General features: G+C 38.8%; 1 protein-coding gene across 6 annotated transcripts in view; it reads left to right on the forward strand.

Moving 5' to 3' along the window:
• Nucleotides 1–14,850, forward strand: part of LOC118619544 (putative RNA-binding protein Luc7-like 2) — a 73,432-nt gene extending 58,582 nt beyond the window's left edge. For 2 of the 6 annotated variants that reach the window (XM_036246156.1, XM_036246157.1), the window contains 5 exons: nt 812–988; nt 1,801–1,892; nt 4,871–4,900; nt 9,311–9,502; nt 13,550–14,110. In XM_036246156.1, coding sequence (XP_036102049.1) covers nt 812–988; nt 1,801–1,892; nt 4,871–4,900; nt 9,311–9,502; nt 13,550–13,727 — 669 coding nt within the window. In that variant the 3' untranslated portion in view covers nt 13,728–14,110. Of the gene's footprint in view, nt 1–811; nt 989–1,800; nt 1,893–4,870; nt 4,901–9,310; nt 9,503–13,549 lie in introns of all 6 variants that reach the window. The other 4 variants (XM_036246152.1, XM_036246154.1, XM_036246153.1 and 1 more) reach the window with 4 other exon arrangements.
• The last annotated feature ends 3,437 nt before the right edge of the window (nt 14,851–18,287 follow it).

Genomic DNA, 18,287 nt, shown 5'->3' on the forward strand with positions numbered 1-18,287 from the left:
CAACTTCTACTTCCTTGACCTTCACTGATACATCATTTTGGGGTTGCTACGTCTCATTTTAAACAAAAATTAATAGAGCTCGACCAGTGTGGCACAGTGGTTGAGTGGTTGAGCAACGACCTATGTACCAAGAGGTGCTGGTTTGATTCCCAGTCAGGGCATATGCCCAGGTTTTCGGCCCAATCCTCAGTGGGAGGCATGCAGGAGACTGCCAGTCATTGTTCTGTCTCATCAATGCTTCTATCCCCCCTCCCCCTTACATCAATAAAGAAAAAAAATAAAAAATTATAGAAAACGCTGAGCAAAACCTTTTCAGAAAGTTGTGTTCTTATGATAGATACATGGTAGTTTTTGGCAAAAAAGTATTTGTGGCTCCTCTTTTTTTTTTTTATTAAAGAAATGTGCTGGTTTCTTTTTTTATTTATTTATTTCCTTCATTGATTTTAGAGAAAGAAGAAGGGAGAGGGAGAGAGAGACAGAAACATCGATGAGAGAGAACATCAATTGGCCGGCTCCTGCATGCCCCCCAATGGGGATCAGGCCCACAACCTGGGCATGTGTCCCAATTGGGAATCAAACTGGCAACCTCTTCGTGCATGGTTGACGCTCAACCACTGAGCCACACCAGCCGGACTCTAATTTTTTTATCTCCAGTATAGAGGATGGGGTAAAGGGGAATCTATAATTTTCTTAACAAATTTGCCATGCTTTTGTGTATGCATTAGAAAACATTCTGTTCATTAGAAAAATATATTTTAATTTTATGACATCCAATAAGTTAATATGAACATTGTTTTTCACTTTTGTTTAGGAAGTTTATCGGAATTCTATGCCAGCTTCCAGTTTCCAACAGCAGAAACTTCGAGTCTGTGAAGTCTGCTCTGCCTATTTAGGTCTTCATGATAATGACAGACGATTGGCTGATCATTTTGGGGGTAAACTGCATCTGGGATTTATTGAAATAAGAGAGAAGCTTGAAGAATTAAAGGTATATTGGTAAATTAATATCTTTCACTTGATCCTATTTAGCCACTCATTCGTTTTATCTTAGTTGTCTTTTTGTATAGTATTCTTGACTGTGATTCTCTTAACAATTCATACTGAATAGTGTAGGATTTTATATGGAGATAACAGCTGACTTAATGGATAATGTTTGAGAGAGAGGCCTTTAAATACTGTCCTTATTCTTGGAGGTAGTAGTTGAATATGGCATTGAAGTAGTAATCTTGCAAACTGGTTCTAAACTAATTATTTTATAGAAGTCCCCTAAGGTCTTCTTTTGTTTTTTATGAAATTAATAATACAATATTTAAAAGAAGTTTGAGAAAATGAATTCAATGTTTATTTGAAATATTTTGCAGTTATTCACTAGATAGCAAGCCTGCAGGACCTCTAGTTTTATGTTACACTCCTGCCCCCATTGCAGAAAGGAGTTAGAATAAAACCTATTTTTTTAAAAAGGGCAATCACTATTGATATTTCTCTTTCCCTCCCTTTCTCTTCTCTTTCTCTAAAAAAGCAATAACTAAATTTTTTTAAAAAATAGAAATCATGGAGGACTATGAAATTTTACAAAAAAAGGAAAGAATTTGGAAACCAGACTTGTAAGACTAATGACTTTACTTACCAAATTGAATTATTATTATCAGATTTTGATGTTACTTATAAATATTGGAAACCAGATATGATAAAGTTTAGGATGATGCTTATTACTAAGAATGGACCCAGTAAATAACATTCCTCATTTATTCTATTTAAACTCTCATTGCTTTCTTTTCTTTCTTTTTTTTTTTTTTTAAGAGAGTTGTAGCTGAAAAGCAGGAGAAAAGAAACCAGGAACGCCTGAAGCGAAGAGAAGAAAGAGAGAGAGAAGAAAGGGAGAAGTTGAGGAGGTATGGAGTAATGAATCGAATAGTCCAAGTATCTGAAGTTGAATATCCCTGGTTCTACAGGGAGATGTGATTGGTACAAGATTTTATTTGTTAACAAATATGGACATGTAAAATTTTTGTTTACTCTTTAAAATGTTACTCTGCAAAACAGTAGTTATGCAAGTATGTTACTTAATGGTCATTTAAGTCGAAGTTTTTTCCTTCAAAATGTATTGAGGAGGTAATGCAGAGTGCCTTGCATCTTTGTTTTGTAAGCTATATAAAAACCTTTTTTAGCCCTCTGATTTTCATAATGAGCTAGATGTGTACCAGGTTAGCACAGAACTTTTTAATTTTTTTCAACAATTAAAAAAATACATATTTTAATCGATGTTTAGAGAGGGGGAGAGAGAGAAACATTGATATGAGAGCAGAACATCAGTTGGCTGCCTCCTGTATGCCCCCTTCTGGAGATCCAGCCTGCAACCTGGGCAAGTGCCCCAACTGGGAATCATATCGTTGCCTCTTGGTGCATGGGTTGACATTCAACCACTGAGCCACACCAGCTGGGCCAGAACTCTTTTTTTTTCTTTTTTTTTTTTTTTTTTTGTGGTGCATGCCCGTTGCAGGAACTGAACCTGGGACTCTGGTCTGCAGGCCGACACTCAACCACTGAGCCAAACTGGCCAGGACAGAACTCTATTTATTTTTTTAATATTCTATACTTGATAAAAGGTTTGGGTTTTTTGTTTTATTGATTGTATTGTACTTTTGTTCAATATTTCTTCAATTCTGGGACCTATAAACTATTAACATTTTTATTTAATAGTAGATAAATATATAGTTATTTTTATACTGGTATTTATGAGTTTATAGAATAAAAAATGTTTATATTTACAATGTTTAAATGTTCTGGATCACCCTTTATTAGATGTGATAGGTTATGTCAACTTCCTCCAAGCTTTGAGCATTATATACTCAGTCATTTCAAAACGTTTGAACTGACTTCATCTGTATTTCCTGGCTTACAGCACTGACTGACAAAATGAAACATAGCTGTGTCTTGTGGACAGCTTCCTCTCTAGGGAAATGCTGTCCTTCCTCCATTGATGTTTTTGTTCTTCATTTACCATAAATTTCAACCCAGAACTTCATGTGTTCTCTTGTGTGTACACTCAGATGGTGATATTACCCAATATTGTAATATTTAAAACAATATAAATGTTTATATTGAAATCTCAAAGTTCAACTGAATGTAGTGCCACTAATGTAAATGATTCAACTGAGGTAAGTCAAATGAGAAAAAAATGCTTTGCAGGACTAACTTCACATTTGTAGATGACAAGAAAGTACATCACATCTTTGTTGCTGCCTGGCAAATTTTTATAAAATGTAATGTATTTTAGTAATGTTTAAAAAATTTTTTTTAATCTATATGTGAATTGAAGAAATATTGTAAGTATGGAAGATGAGGAGATTTCAAGTGAGTTCAAAATTACACAAGATAGGGCCCTGGCTGGTTTAGCCCAGCAGTTAGAGTGTCGGCCTTCAGACTAGAGTCACAGGTTCGATTCCGGTCAAGGGCACGTACCTCAGTTGGGGTTCGGTCCCCAACCCTGGTCAGGGTCATTCAGGAGGCAACCGATCAATGTGTTTTTCTCACATTGATGTTTCTCCACCCCCAGTCCCTCTTCTCCATCCCATTCTATCTGAAAATAAATGGACAAATATCCTCAGGTGAGGATTTTTTAAAAAAAATGGATCAGTGGTTGAGCATTGACCCATGCACCAAGAAGAGGTCACCAGTTTGATTCCTGGTCAGGGCACATGCCCAAGTTGTGGGCCAAATCCCCAGTGGGAGGCATGCAGGAGGCAGTCAATCGATGTTCTCTCTCACATCGATGTTTCTCTCTCTCCCTCCCTCTCCCTCTTTCTCTCAAATCAGTAAGGAAAAAAAAATTTTTTGTTTTAAGCTACACAAGATAGGATTCCAGCTATGGTATTAAAAAAGGGTAATGATAAAAATGATCACTTATCGAGTGCTGTTTCCCAGGCACTGCTAAGAACTTACCTCTAGTAGTTCATGTAATCCTTAACAACCCCCCTGTGGCATTTATATTAATTACTATTCCTCTTTCACAAATGACAGACTAAGCTGAAGGGGAATATATATTATCTGCCAACATTACACAAATGGTGGGGGATGGAATCAGAGTTGAGGCTTACATCAGGCTACACCCAAAACCATGCTTCAGCCATCTATATAGTCTCCACAAAAACATCCCTATGGCTTCCTAGTAATCATAATATTGCCTATTAGTATCTATTGTTAATTGTGTGCTAGGAAATGCAGAGTGTTTTATGTGTCAGTTGTCATGTTAAGAAACATGCCCTGGTCGGGGTGCTTGGTTGGAGTGTCATCCCATACACCAAAGGTTTCAGGTTTAATCCTGGTCAGGGTGTGTGCAGGTGGCTGCCAATCAGTGTTTCTCTCTCATTGATGTTTCTCTCCCATTCTCTCTCTCTCCTCTCCCCCTTCCTCTCTAAAAAATCAGTAAAACATATCCTCGGGTGTAAGAATTTTAAAAAAAGAAAGAAATGAAGAAACACGTTGTAAGATTGATTTGGGCATTCTAGGGATTATAGTATGAGGTTGTAGATCCAAAGTGTACACATCTCAGATCATAGAAATTTTACTCTGTTCCCAGAGGGAAAGAAGAAATGACAGAGATAAAAATAACAAAGTATTTTTTCCAGGGTTGGAGAGTAGTTTCTGGAGAATTAGTAGATTGTAATGTACTATGTTTTTAAGAGCCAGATATCCTAGTTAAGAGAGTTCATATGCCAAGGTGGGGAAGTCTGTAGTGTGTATGCACACATGCTTTATATTTATAAGATTAATATAAAAATTAGAAATCAGGAGGAATGTAATTTTAACAACACAGTGCAATTGCTATCATTTATAGTTACTCTTCTAAAAATAGATTTCTTTTTTTTAGGTCTCGATCACATAGCAAGAATCCCAAAAGGTAGGTATAATACAAGTTTAAGTAATAAAGCTTTGTTTTTCAGATAGTTGTTATAGATTAAATAAATATCTTTTTTAAATGAATGAGAATTAATAGATTAGTACATTTAAATTTTTTGTAGTTCATGTTTGAGCCATATTTTTTGAGAATACTCATGCACTATAGTTTAGTTTTTTGTTTTTTTTTTCTTTTTTTGGTATGTGCCCCTAGCGGAAACCGAACCCGGGACTCTGGTTCGCAGGCCAACACTGCAACCGCTGAGCCAAACCGGCCAGGGCTAGTTTAGTTTTGTCAGAGTAACATTATATACAGTGCCCTGGAGTTGGAGGGAAAGCTAAATATATTTCAGAATATTTCTTTAAAATCTTTAGAGGCTCAGGGTGAATGTGTGTGGAAAGGAACACATTCTACGAGGTATACCTGTTAAAAATGTAAGTAGGTTAAATAGTTGGATACATTTTTTAATATTTACTGAACACTTGTCAGACATGGTGTTAATGTTTTTTTTAATCTTCATCTGAGGATATTTTTCCATTGTTTTTTGTTTTGTTTTTTTTCAGACAGAGTGGGAGGGAGGAAGGAGGGGTCGCAGGAGAAAAACATTAATGTGAGAGAGACACATTGATGTGAGAGAAAGACAAATTGTTTGCCTCCCACATGACCCCAGCCAGGGCCAGGGATTGCACCACAACTGAGGTTCGTGTCCTTGACTGAATCAAACCCAAGACCCTTTGGTCTCAGGGAAGACACTCTTAACTGCTGAGCCAATTGGCCAGGGTTGGATACATTTTTGAATGAGGGGTTCATGGTGGGTTAGTAAGGGAAATGAAAATAGTTTAGCCTTGGCCAGTGTGACTCGGTTGGTTGGGTGTTGGCCCATGCACCAAAAGGTTGACAGTTCAATTCCTGGTCAGGGCACATACCCAGGTTGTACATTTGATTCCCTGTTGCGGTGTGGGAAGCAGCTGATCAATGATTCTATCTCACATTGATGATTTTTTCTCCCCCTCTTCCTTCGTCTCTCTCTAAAAAAATCAAAAACACATTAAAAATAAACAAGATGTTTAGTTTATGCCTCCATTTTGACTTTATATGAGTTTTTACTTTCCCTTTGTAACTGATCACAAAAAGCTTTAAAGGGCACTTCCAGCCTTAAAAAGAAACAGGACATGATATACTTTTCTTCGACTTTTGGATTTCATATTTGGGGGCTTTTTTGAAGCCTTTTAAAAATAATTTTTACTAGGTACTGGTAATTTTCGTCTATCTGAAAAAGGTAGAAAACATGGTGTATTTCATTCTTAAATCTTCACTGCCATTCTCATTCTTGTCCTTGAACCTTTCTCATAAATCTGTTTTCTCTTAGAATACCCTTTCTTGTTATTTTCCAAATCTTACTATTCCTCTTTGTGTGGACCACATCTTTGAAGCATTCTGAGTAGTCTTAACTCTGAAAAGTAACCATTTCCCAAGAACTTTTCCCTGTAAAGTGGAGCATTTGTCATTATAAAAGACAAACCTTATGTTTCTGTTAGGTGTCCCATAGTGCTTTTTAGAATCTTACATTTTTCTGCTTAAAACACTAAAAAACAGTACCAATTGGGTTAGCTAATTTATATTGAGTTTCTCAAATCCAGAATGAGAAGTATAAACATTAAATGATGATACAGTTCTGTTTACTGATTAATTATGCAAGCTGGTTACCCTTGTTGATAAAGATATTTAAACTGTTTGTTTATAGTATCTTTTTTTTATTTTTATTAATTGATCTTAGGGGAAGGGAGAGGGAGCGAGTAAGAGAGAAACATCACTTGGCTGCCTCTCGCATACACCCCAACCAGGGATTGAACCCACAACCTAGGCATGTGCCCTGACTGGGAATGGAACCAGCGACCTTTCATTGAACGGGACAATGCTCAGTCAAATGAGCCACATTGGCTAGGGCTGCATATAGTACATCTTTAGATATGCAGACCAGCCCTGGCCGGTTTGGCTCAGTATTTAGAGCGTCGGCCCGTGGACCAATGAGTCTCGGTTTCAATTTCAGTCTAGGGCATGTACTTTGGTTGCGGTTTATTCCCAGTCAGGTCATATGGGAGGCAACCAGTCGATGTGGCGCTCTCTCATTAATGTTTCTCTCTCCGCCCCCCCCTCCCCCGTCCCTCTCACTCTGTCTGATGATAAATGGAAAAATATCCTCAGATGAGGGGAAAAAAAAATAGATATGCAGACCAGAAATTTAATTTTTACCACTCTAGTTTAAGCCACTTCTTAACTTGGTATTATGATAGCATCTTAACTGGTCTCTAATTTCTATTCTTGCCTACTCTACCTCTCTACATCAGTCTGTTTTTCACATGTCAACCAAAATGAGCTTTTGAGCTTTTTAGAAAGTGAAATAAATCATGTCAGTTTTGTTCAAGTCCTCCAAAGGACTACAAGTCTTTTTTTACTACCTAACCTATTTTTATTTACTGGCTACCAATCTGTATAGACATCTTTCTGGAGTATATGGGGTAGGCAAAAGTAGGTTTACTGTTGTTTGTATGGAAAACACAGTAAATAGTAATAGAAGAATAAACTGTGTTTCCTGTACTCACAACTGTAAACCTACTCTTGCCCACCCCGTATGCTCCATTTGGTTAAGGAGTTGAATTACTGCTAAATCTCACCACTACCCAGAACAGTGCAGTAGGTACCCAGTAAATATTTTTTTGAATGAATGGATAACTTTTATTTATTTGTTTATTTATTCTTTGTTAATCCTCACCTGAGGATATTTTTCCATTGACTTTTTTAAAGTTGAAGGGAGGGGTGGGGTGGGGAGAGAGAGAGAGACACATCGATTGGTTGCCTCTCGAATGATCCCAATCAGGACCCAGTATTGAACCTGCAACCCAGGTACATGCCCTTGACCAGGAATCAAATCTGCAACACTTCATTCAGTCCAAGGGCCGATACTCTGACCACTGATCCAAACCGAGCAGTGCTGAATGGATAACTTTGAAAAGAGAAATGAGCCCTGGCCGGTTTGGCTCAGCGGTTAGAGCGTCGGCCTGCGGTCCTGAGAGACCCGGGTTCGGTTCCCGCTAAGGGCATGTACCTCGGTTGCAGTTTGTCCCCGGCCCTGGTCGGTTGTGTGGGTGGCAGCCACTCGATGTGTTCCTTTCACATAGATGTTTCTCTCTCTCTCTTTCTGTTCCTCTCTCTCCCTCCCACTCTACCTGAACAAAAAGTGGAAAAATGTCCTCGGGTGAGGATAAAAAAAAAAAACAAAAAAAAAAAAAAGAAAAGAGAAATGAAATTACACATTGGAAGAAATAGATTTATTATAATAGCTCAAAATGAGTAATTAAACATAATATCACTTGGTAAAGCTTGTATTGAATGAATTTTGTTTCCTTCTTATCAGAAATATTTTTTCATTTGTGGAAATATTCTATTCAGCTGTGGTTGATGTTATGTTCACAGTACATGCCTTTCTTTGACTGTAATGTTGACATGCACTGAATACTTTTAAACTTAACAAAGCAATACTTTGAAAATAAACTCAGTTTGTAGAGTGTATCACCTGAATAATGTGCTTTTGAACTCACTCTATCAAATTAAGTTGCATACCTTTATTGTTTTCCCTCAGTTCTCTGTCTTCTGCGTATGCCATTCCCGCCCTCACCACACACAACACCTCGTTTTGTGACCCAGTGGAGGCTACAGAAATGTTTTTACTTCTAGCTTCAAAATGTTTTTCTTTCTCTATACTCATATACTTGTAAATACGTTTCTTTTTGCAATTTTAAGTTGTCTAATTATTTTTGCATGTTTTTTCTTCCAACTAAATTATGTACTTATTACTTGAATAGAGAACTGACTTACGGGGTTTTGATTAGGCTGTGACTAGGCATATAGTGGACGTTCAAACTTATTTTGATGGTCATATAAAAGCTCTCTAATTCAGAGTTGTAACTTACTCTAAACAATATTATTTTTTATGCCTCTCCTCCCTTCTATCCATGTCCATCAGGTACATTTTGTCTAAAATATACTAAGGTCTTAGAAATTTAAATAAAATTAATTCCATAAAGAATCTAGATAATAAAATCCCTGGTGAGTGGTAGTGGTATAGATTGTTTCCTTCCTTTTTTATATTTCTGATGTAAATTTTACAATCTTGATTGACCTCTGAGAGCTATTAATTTTTGTTATGAAACTTTAGTGTGTAGTTATTTAATATGCCAGTTTATTTCAGTGTAGATTTAGGTGACTTGAAATAGAATTGGCATCAAGCAAAGCTAATGAGGGATAGTTTCTGTTTAAAGACGAGGGTTTAAAAAAATAAAAAAAGAAGAGGTTTTAGTGAATGAGCAATGTAGTGTTGACAAAGCTAGAAACTAAATCAAATGTTTTTTGTAGATCCAGGTCCAGAGAGCATCGCCGACATCGATCTCGCTCCATGTCACGGGAACGGAAGAGGAGAACTCGATCCAAATCTCGGGAGAAACGCCATCGCCACAGATCTCGCTCAAGCAGCCGAAGCCGCAGCCGCAGCCACCAGAGAAGTGGGCACAGTTCTAGAGACAGGAGCAGAGAGCGATCCAGGAGGAGGTACTGAGGTGTCCATAAGAGGACATGGAACTAACTACCTTTATGGTTTAGAATTGGAATACTATTGGATTGAAACTTGCATCTGGTAATATGTACACATTTGTGTGTGGGTGTGTAACAGTTTTTCCCCTGATTGTATGGGTAGTTCAGAAAGAATATACTGATGAGCCAGAGTAAGAAATTTGGAACAAATATGTGCAGAGGTTATTGCTTTTCTCTGCGTAGTGTGTCTTGTGGGGGCGGGGGGAAAGTACTTTATGGGCAAATAATTTTAGGTACCAAGAGTCTTAGAATTTTTCTGTATGTATTGATGAATTGGGGGCTCTGAGAAGTCCTTTAATTAAGAGTTGTTCAGCTTTGTTTTACATTCTTTTCCATACTTCTTTGAGCTGGTGCACTTCTGCAGAGCAGACACATTTCTAATGTATTCTTCTTTAATCTGCACAATAGGTATGCATTGTTATGTACCGTTAGTTTGACAGGGCAGATTCAGAATCTTAAGGAATTTAAGACTTCTTGGCATGAAAATTCAAAAGGTACAAGGACTGCAGACCCAGGTAAAGTAAGTTTAAGGACCTGGATAGTTAATTGGGACAAATAATTAGAATGTAGTGAGTGGAGCCTTAGCACTCAAGTCTTTGTAGACCAAACTCCCAAAGCCTCTCAGGTCAAATGATGGCCCTTAAGCTAGTTAATTTCTATGGAACATAAACCATGTTTCAGGTTGTTTTTTTTTCTTGACGACTCTTCTTAAGTATATATATGATTTTTTGAGTGCCTAGTCCTTGCTAGTCTAGTCTTTTTTTTTTCTCTTTTGATTTTTAGAGAGGGGAAGAGATAGGGAGAGAGAGAACATCGATCAGCCACCTCCTGCATGCCCCCCACTGGGGATTGGGCCCACAACTGGGCATATGCCCTGACCGGGAATCGAACTGGCGACCTCTTGATGCATGGGTTGACACTCAACCACGGAGCCACACTGGCTGGGCCCTTACTAGTCTTAAATTGTGTATGGATTACTTCACATAAAGCCCATAACACAATCCACAGCAAACTGTTTAAACTTTCTGGGGTTTTTTTGTTTTTGATTTTAATCCCCATAACCAGCCATTCCCTGGATCCACTCACAAGCTGAATTAGTTAATAGGCTATCAATCAATATTTATTATGTTCTTGCCTTGTTCCAAGTAGGTCTTTCCCCCAAGCTTTATGGAGGTATAATTGACAAATAAAATTCTGAGATATTTCAAGCGTACAATGTGGTGATTTGATGTACATATACATTATGAAAGGATTCCCACCATTAGTTAATTTCATCACCTCACATATTTCTCTCTCTGTGTGTGTTTGTGTGAGAACATTTAAGTTCTACTCTCTTAGCAAACCAAGCAGTTCTTAAGGTGATTTTAATTAGGAAGAATTATATACTTTCTACTGCAGGTCTAGTAAAATGAATACAAGGTAATTGAGCAACTTTATTCAAGTGAGTTAGAACACAGAACTAACATCTTCGACAATAGTCTGATATAAAACCTAGCATACAGTTGTCCCTCACCAAGTGCTAAACTGTATATCACAGAGTAACTAATACAGGAGTTTAGATGTGGGAAGTTCCAGAGCAATAAAAAATGGCTTCAGGTAGTGGATAAAACTGGAATAAAGTGGGTATCATTTGAATAGATTAAACCAGGTAGGAAAAAGATGGAGTATACAATATCAGGCAAATGCAGAGAATGAGCAGGGAATTTATGAGGGACAATTCCTGATAGTGTAATTTATAGCCTCTTATCTCAGATTCTTAAAACTGTAGGAACAGTGCAATACCCAGAAAAATGCATTTAAAATTTTTTTTCCATGAGTCTTAACTGCACTGTAAATTTTGGGAGTCATTCTGCTGGTTGATGGAAGGTCTAGAAAATTTCTCTGGAGAGCCTGCTCACCTTTTATTGTTTCTGGTGTCTCTCACCTCTTAAATGTCTTTACTGGCGGTGGGGATGGAAGGGACACTCATCTGAGATTGTTGTCCTAGTCCCTAATGCTTCCTGCATTTGTGAGGTTGTATAGGAAAATTTCCCACCATGTACATGATACCTCTACTACATTTTCAGCATGTTCCTGAAGAAGATTATTTTTGTAAAACTATTAAAAGTTTTGTTTTTCTCTAGAGCACTTCAAATCTTGAAATTCAGATTACACTCTTTCAAAGCAACAGTCTTTGTTTTTACCAAAAATGATCAGACAGTTGTTATTAAAACCTACATGTTGTTATATATATGATAACAAGGTTATTGCTACATATTTGAGTTGAATTTTCAAGGTAAAAGTCTCAGTTAAGAGTCTTTAATGATTAGTTGTTCTCCTGCCCCTGCCGAAGTACTGGTCTCTGGCATGAGAGGATTCTGTTTGTGACCTTTCCCTTGCAACAGTTACCCTTGGCAAATGAGGGCCATTTGTTTTCTATGTCCTATACAATTTGCATTTTATGTCCTATATCATTATTTTAGCTTCCTGCTCTTTTCTAACAGATAGTGCAGATCCCAGAGTCAGGCTACTTGGGTTCAGTGGCCTGGGCCACGTAATCTGATTATCCTACTTTTCTTTCCCCATCTACTAGGTAGAAATAGTAAGAGTACCTGCTTTATTAGGATTATTGGTAGTTTTAGTGAAATAGTGAATGAAACTGATTGTGTATAGACATTGTAGTCTCACAAAGCATTAGTTTATGCTCATCTCATAGTTGATTTTCAGTTATTATTACTGACCTCTTCGTCATCATCTCTCTTCATAGTCCATTCTTACAAAGATTTATAGATAGGATTAGTGTAACCAGATGTGCACTGTGTGGTGTTTACTTTTTTTTTTTAAACACATCATTTTTAAATTTAGCTTATTAAAACCTTAATTAAGCAGAATGCTCAAAGTTGACATTACTCTATCTTTTAATCTTTTTGGTTTAATCCTCCTAAACTATATCTCTAAAACCAAGTAAAGCAGTAAATTTTTCCTGCCTTAGAAGTTGAAAGTATTAATCAGGCCTCAGATCCAAATTCTGAACATGGGTTAAGTGAGATAATTGATGTAAAAGTATCATGTCACCTGTAAAGAATAAAATAAACATAATATGTGTTACTGATTCATTCTAGATGTTGAAAGTATAGAATATTTCATATTAAGTCTGATTCCGTAATGTTCTTTGGTTTTTCTGCTACTGAATCTCTGATATGAACTTGTTTTGTTATTATTTACCTTACTGAAGTTGGGTGTGGGAACAGAGAGGCGGTATTAAGAAACAATCATGGTTAATCAAGACTTACTATAGTGTGATTATCTTCCTCTGTCTTCCATTCTGATTTTTTTCTGTTGGTTGAATGAGCTAACTCAGGAGGAGTGAAGCATATTTTTAAAATAATAAATGGTTACTATGTTATTAAATGAGTAGTTCTCTTATCTAAGTTGCCTGCCCGCCAAATCTGGACCCTTAGCCTGTTTTTGTTTAGGCATCAAGCTATGGGTGGTTTTTACATTGATAGAGGGTTGATAAAAAGAAAAGGAAGAAGAATATACCACAGAGACTGTATGTGACCTCAGCACCTAAAATATTTATTCTCTGACCAGACAGCAAAAAAAACAGTTTGCAGACCCCCTGTTTAAGACATTGATTTTTCATCCTATTTGGGATCTACATTTCTATTTTAAAATTAGATAATACCTTTTGCTTGTTTAAGGTATTGTCTATAATTCTTACATTAAATGCATTGCTATGAATTGGAGAAGCTTCCCTGGTTACTTCTGAGACAGTGAGAAGTAATCATCATTATTATTGTAGCATATGGTTTTTTGACCCTTAGCTGTTTGTTTTCACCCATGTCCTTGTTTTAGACCCTTATCAAATATGGTAGTGCTCTTTTCTGTCAGAAAACTGACTCCTGTCTTTCTTGGGTGTATTCTGTATATCTTCAGCTATCAATACCTTAATATTGATCCGATTCTTTCACTTGGATTTTGGGTTTCCCAACACATTTTGCTCCTCAAATTAATATTTTTCAGATCCTCAAAAGAAAGATTCAGAGACCAAGACTTAGCATCACGTGACAGAGACAGGAATTCAAGAGACAGATCACCTCGTGACAGAGATCGAAAAGATAAGAAGCGGTCCTATGAGAGCGCTAATGGCAGATCAGAAGACAGGAGGAGCTCTGAAGAGCACGAAGCAGGGGAGATATAATTAGCTGTGTACATATCCTCAATCCTTAAGCTTCCTATGGAGTTACATACTGTTGTTTAGTTTACAGCTGTTCGGGGTGACACAGGGAGCAGTTCCAGACACCGATCCAGCTAGGCTAGATGTACAGGATCTAACTTGATCTGAACCGAACTGGTTTTCCTTGATGAAGCCTAGACTACATCCATAGTTTCTGGTGAACCTGTGATACAATTCTGAAAGTACAGTTTTATATAAGATGCGAACGTCTTTATTCTTATTAGTAGGAGTGATAGTGGACGGATTGTGTAATTTGCCTTGGGTTTTTTGAACATTTGTAAAATGCTGTCTTCCTTTCTAGTCCAAACAGCGCAGCTTTGGGAGTTTTCCTTTTTAATTCTTCTTCCTCTGACTTTTGTATCCCCTAATATCTCCCATTCTCTAATTATAAGAGAAGTGTGGGGGGGCGATATAACTTCTGTTCTAAGGTTCTGTTCCCATTAATTACTAGCTGATTACAGTTCAGAGCATTTATACTGGAATGTGTGCTGGAGAAATTTAAATACTGGGTGGGTTTTTGTTTGTTTTAGAGTTGAAAGTTGAACAGCTGTTGCATTACATACTTTGCTTTTTTATTGACAATTTGAAATCAAACAAGTCTTGATTTTTCTGTTGTATTGAATTGCTGCGTTCAGGGTGTTTTGAAAAGGGGGTGGGGGCAGGGACTTTTTCATAAGCACTTCTTGTTTTATTTTGTGTGTGTGGAATATAAAGGCTACACCCTTATTGTAAAAAATAATAATAAAATGAAAGAAACAATCACCACCACCATCATTAAACTGTAACTTGTCTAGTAAATTGTCACTAAAACTATTTGCTGTGGGCATTTCTTCTATTCTGTTATATCATTAATAGTGCCTTACTGTGCAAGGCACCAAAGGAAATCAGTATATACTTGCGAAGATTCAAGATGAACTGTTCTACCTGGGTCCTTGCTGACTGTATTCCAGCTGCTTCAGGGCTGCCTATAACAACCGCTATCGAGACGGACTGGACCTCCAGAAGAAATTGGGGTTTTCATTTGTTTTTGTTTTGTATTTCTTCTCATTCAGCAAACTGAAATAAAAACATGGTATAACCAATGTAATGAGACTAACGATTTCTGCATTGAAAAGCTTATATAGCCCTGGCCAGTGTGGCTCAGTGATTATAGCACAGACCCAAGAATCGAAGCGTCTCGGGTTCGCTTCCCAGTCAGAGTCATGTACCGGGGTTGCAGGTTTGATCCCTGGCCCTGGTTGGGGTGCTTGCAAGAGGCAACCAATTGATTGATTGCTTCCTTCACATCCATGTTTCTCTCTGCCTCTCCCTCCCTTTCTTTCTTCCTCCCTTCTCTCCAAAAATCAATGGAAAAAATATCTTCAGATGAGGGTTAACCAATAAACAAACAAGCTATATATACCCATTACAATTTAAATAGGTATCACTTGTGATTCTAGAAAGTCTGAGGAACAAAAATACATTAAATAAGGAAGTTTAGTGTCTGTGAGTATAGTTAACTAAGACCACCTTTCAAGAATTAGTCTTCATTTGTTCCCCTAAGTGTGACAGGTGGATGTTCCAGAGGACCGTGGGCCTCACAATGAATTTATCGAATGTACATCTGAGACCTGTTTGCATCATTGATTGCTGAGGAATTGTTTTGTATCTACTTTGTTCCTAGTGGTCTGCACTGTTCTTTTAAATCCTTACAAGCACGTTGGATTTAGTACCTTGGGATGTGGAGTAAGATCAAGTTTAAGTTGGTAGGTTCAAGAAAGACTGTCTGGGACCTGACCCATTATGGCTAGTGATATATCTAAGTTAGATACCAGACTCCCAAGACATGATTGGAAACTTTTAGCATTGTTTGTATACTGTGTGTCTAAAGAGCAAGGCCTCTGGCAACCTTGTTCTCACATCTCTGTGACCCAAATTTGGTTTTGCTCTCACTTGGGAACCAGCTAAAGTGGGCAGAGTAATGACATTCCTGATTGGCTCAGGCCTGGGCCCCTGAACCAAACATTGACCCAGGAGGCTCAGATTGCAAGATTGGCCCGATTGGCTTCGGTGTGTCAGGTGCTCATCCACAGCCCCAAACAGGCCACGACCAGACCACATGGCTGCTCCACGGGTTGGAGGCAGGATGGTGGGGCAGATGAGGGAGAGAACCCCAGTGTCCCCAGGGATTCCTTTGCCTGGACACACTTGAATGTTGGGAGCTAGGCCGAGTGCTGGGGTGGAGACCGGGCCTTGTTTTCTGCATCCTATGAGTAGGAGCTTGGTGTGGAAACGGCCTGTGTTCAACAACTATGGAATGAGTTACTGAAGTGCCTCATTGTTTCCTGTGTGCATTCATCTACGTGATCTCATTCGATTCCTATTTCACACCCATTGTACACGGGAGGGAGCCGAGAGTATTGATCAAACTCACAACAGAGTTGGCCAACATTTTTTTTTTTTTTTTTAATCCTCACCCGAGGACATTCTTCCATTTTTTGTTCAGATAGAGCGGGAGGGAGAGAGAGAAACATCGACGTGAAGGGACACATTGAGGGGCTGCCACCCGCACGACCATCCAGGGCCAGGGACAAACTACAACCGAGGTACGTGCCCTTAGCGGGAACCGAACCTGGGTCTCTCTCTACCGCAGGCTGACACTCTAACCGCTGAGCCAAACCGGCCAGGGTGGCCAACATCTTTTTGATTCTGAGCCTGAGGCTCTTTCTGGCATAACAGTGTGACAGGTGTGTCCTGGGCTGGGAGAGATGAGATGGGACAGACAGGAATGTCCCAAGAGGAGGGAACAAAGAAGGCCCAAGTGAAGGTGGAATGGTCACTACATAGCACTGTACCACATAGCCTCACTTGTCCTCTGCCTCTGAGGCAGAGAATAACAGATAAAAAGCCCGTATTTACCCAAACTGGGATATATGAATTACATGTTTTAGTTCCTTGGCTTTTCTTTATTTTTGTTAATCCTCATGGATTGGTTGCCTCCTGCACAAGCCCAGCCAGGGATTGAACCTGCAACCCAGGTACATGCCTTTGACTGGGAATCAAATTTTTGGCCCTTTCATCTGCAGGCCGAAGCTCTAACCGGCCAGGGCTGATTTTTCTTTTAGAGAGTTTGATACAACTTACTTGAAACCAATGTTCAAATGTATGAGGTGATAAAATATGAAGTATCCGGTGTCATGAAGTATTCCTGTCAAAAAGGTTTAACTGAATCAAGTCTGACTTCCAGTTTCCAGGAGATGAGGCAAGCCCAGCATAATTGTGCTTCTACAAGACAGCCGTCCTGGTCTCTTCAAAAAGGGAGTGTTGCCCTGGCCGGTTTGCCTCAGCGGTTAGAGCATCGGCCTGCGGTCCAGAGAGACCCGGGTTCAGTTCCCGCTAAGGGCGCGTACCTCGGTTGCAGTTTGTCCCCGGCCCTGGTTGGTCGTGTGGGTAGCAGCCACTCCATGTGTCCCTTTCATGTCAATGTTTCTCTCTCTCCGTCTCTCTCCCTCCGACTCTATCTCAACAACAACAACAACAACAAAGGAAAAATGTCCTTGGGTGAGGGAAAAAGGGGGGGGAGTGTTATAGCCAGTGCCAAAGTTGCACAGTGGTTTAGAGCATTGGCTCTTGCACTGAAGGGTCCTGGGTTTGATTCCTGGTCAGGGCATATATCAGGGTTGCAGGTTGGATCCCCTGTTGGGGTGCATACGGGAGGCAACCCAAAGCCATTTCTCTCATTGATGTTTCTCTCCTCTCTCAAATCACTAAAAACATATTCTTGGGTGAGGATTAAAAAATAAATGTTACAGAAAAAAGTTCTAAGTTAAAAGACATGAAAGAACCGCCCTGGCCAGTTTGGCTCAGCGGTTAGAGCGTCGGCCTGCGGTCCGGAGAGACCCGGGTTCGGTTCCCGCTAAGGGCACGTACTTCGGTTGCAGTTTGTCCCCGGCCCTGGTTGGTCGTACGGGTGGCAGCCACTCAATGTGTCCCTTCACGTCGATGTTTCTCTCTCTCTCTCCCTCCCACTCTATCTGTACAAAAAATGGGAAAATATCCTCTGGTGAGGATAAAAAAAAAAAAAAAAAAAAAGACATGAAAGAACCAATAACAATGCTTAAACCCTGACTTAATTTAAAATAGCAGAACAACAGGGAGTTGGAACACGGATTGAAAATAAAGTTAATGCTAATTTACTAAGTGTAATGGTGGAATTGCAGTCTCGTAGAATATCCTTATTTTGAGGAGATGCTTGTTAGGTATTTACGGGTGAAATGTCTTGATGTCGGTAGCATTTGAAATGGTCCAACTTGATATTTACACGTAAGTAGAATAAATGTGGCAAAAGGTTAACAGTTGTTGGATCCTAGTAGAGAGCGGATGGGTGTTGCATCACTTTATAAATTCTGTATATTGAAACACCCTGTTTCACAAAGTTGGGAGATAGATTTTTCCATTTAAATCATCACTTAAAAAATAGTCTGTCCTGGGCCCAGCCAGTGTGGCTCAGTGGTTGAGCAATGACCCATGCACCAAGAGGTCACC

The sequence above is a fragment of the Molossus molossus genome, unplaced genomic scaffold, assembly GCF_014108415.1.
Source record: "Molossus molossus isolate mMolMol1 unplaced genomic scaffold, mMolMol1.p scaffold_m16_p_7, whole genome shotgun sequence".
Classification (NCBI taxonomy): Eukaryota; Metazoa; Chordata; class Mammalia; order Chiroptera; family Molossidae; genus Molossus; species Molossus molossus.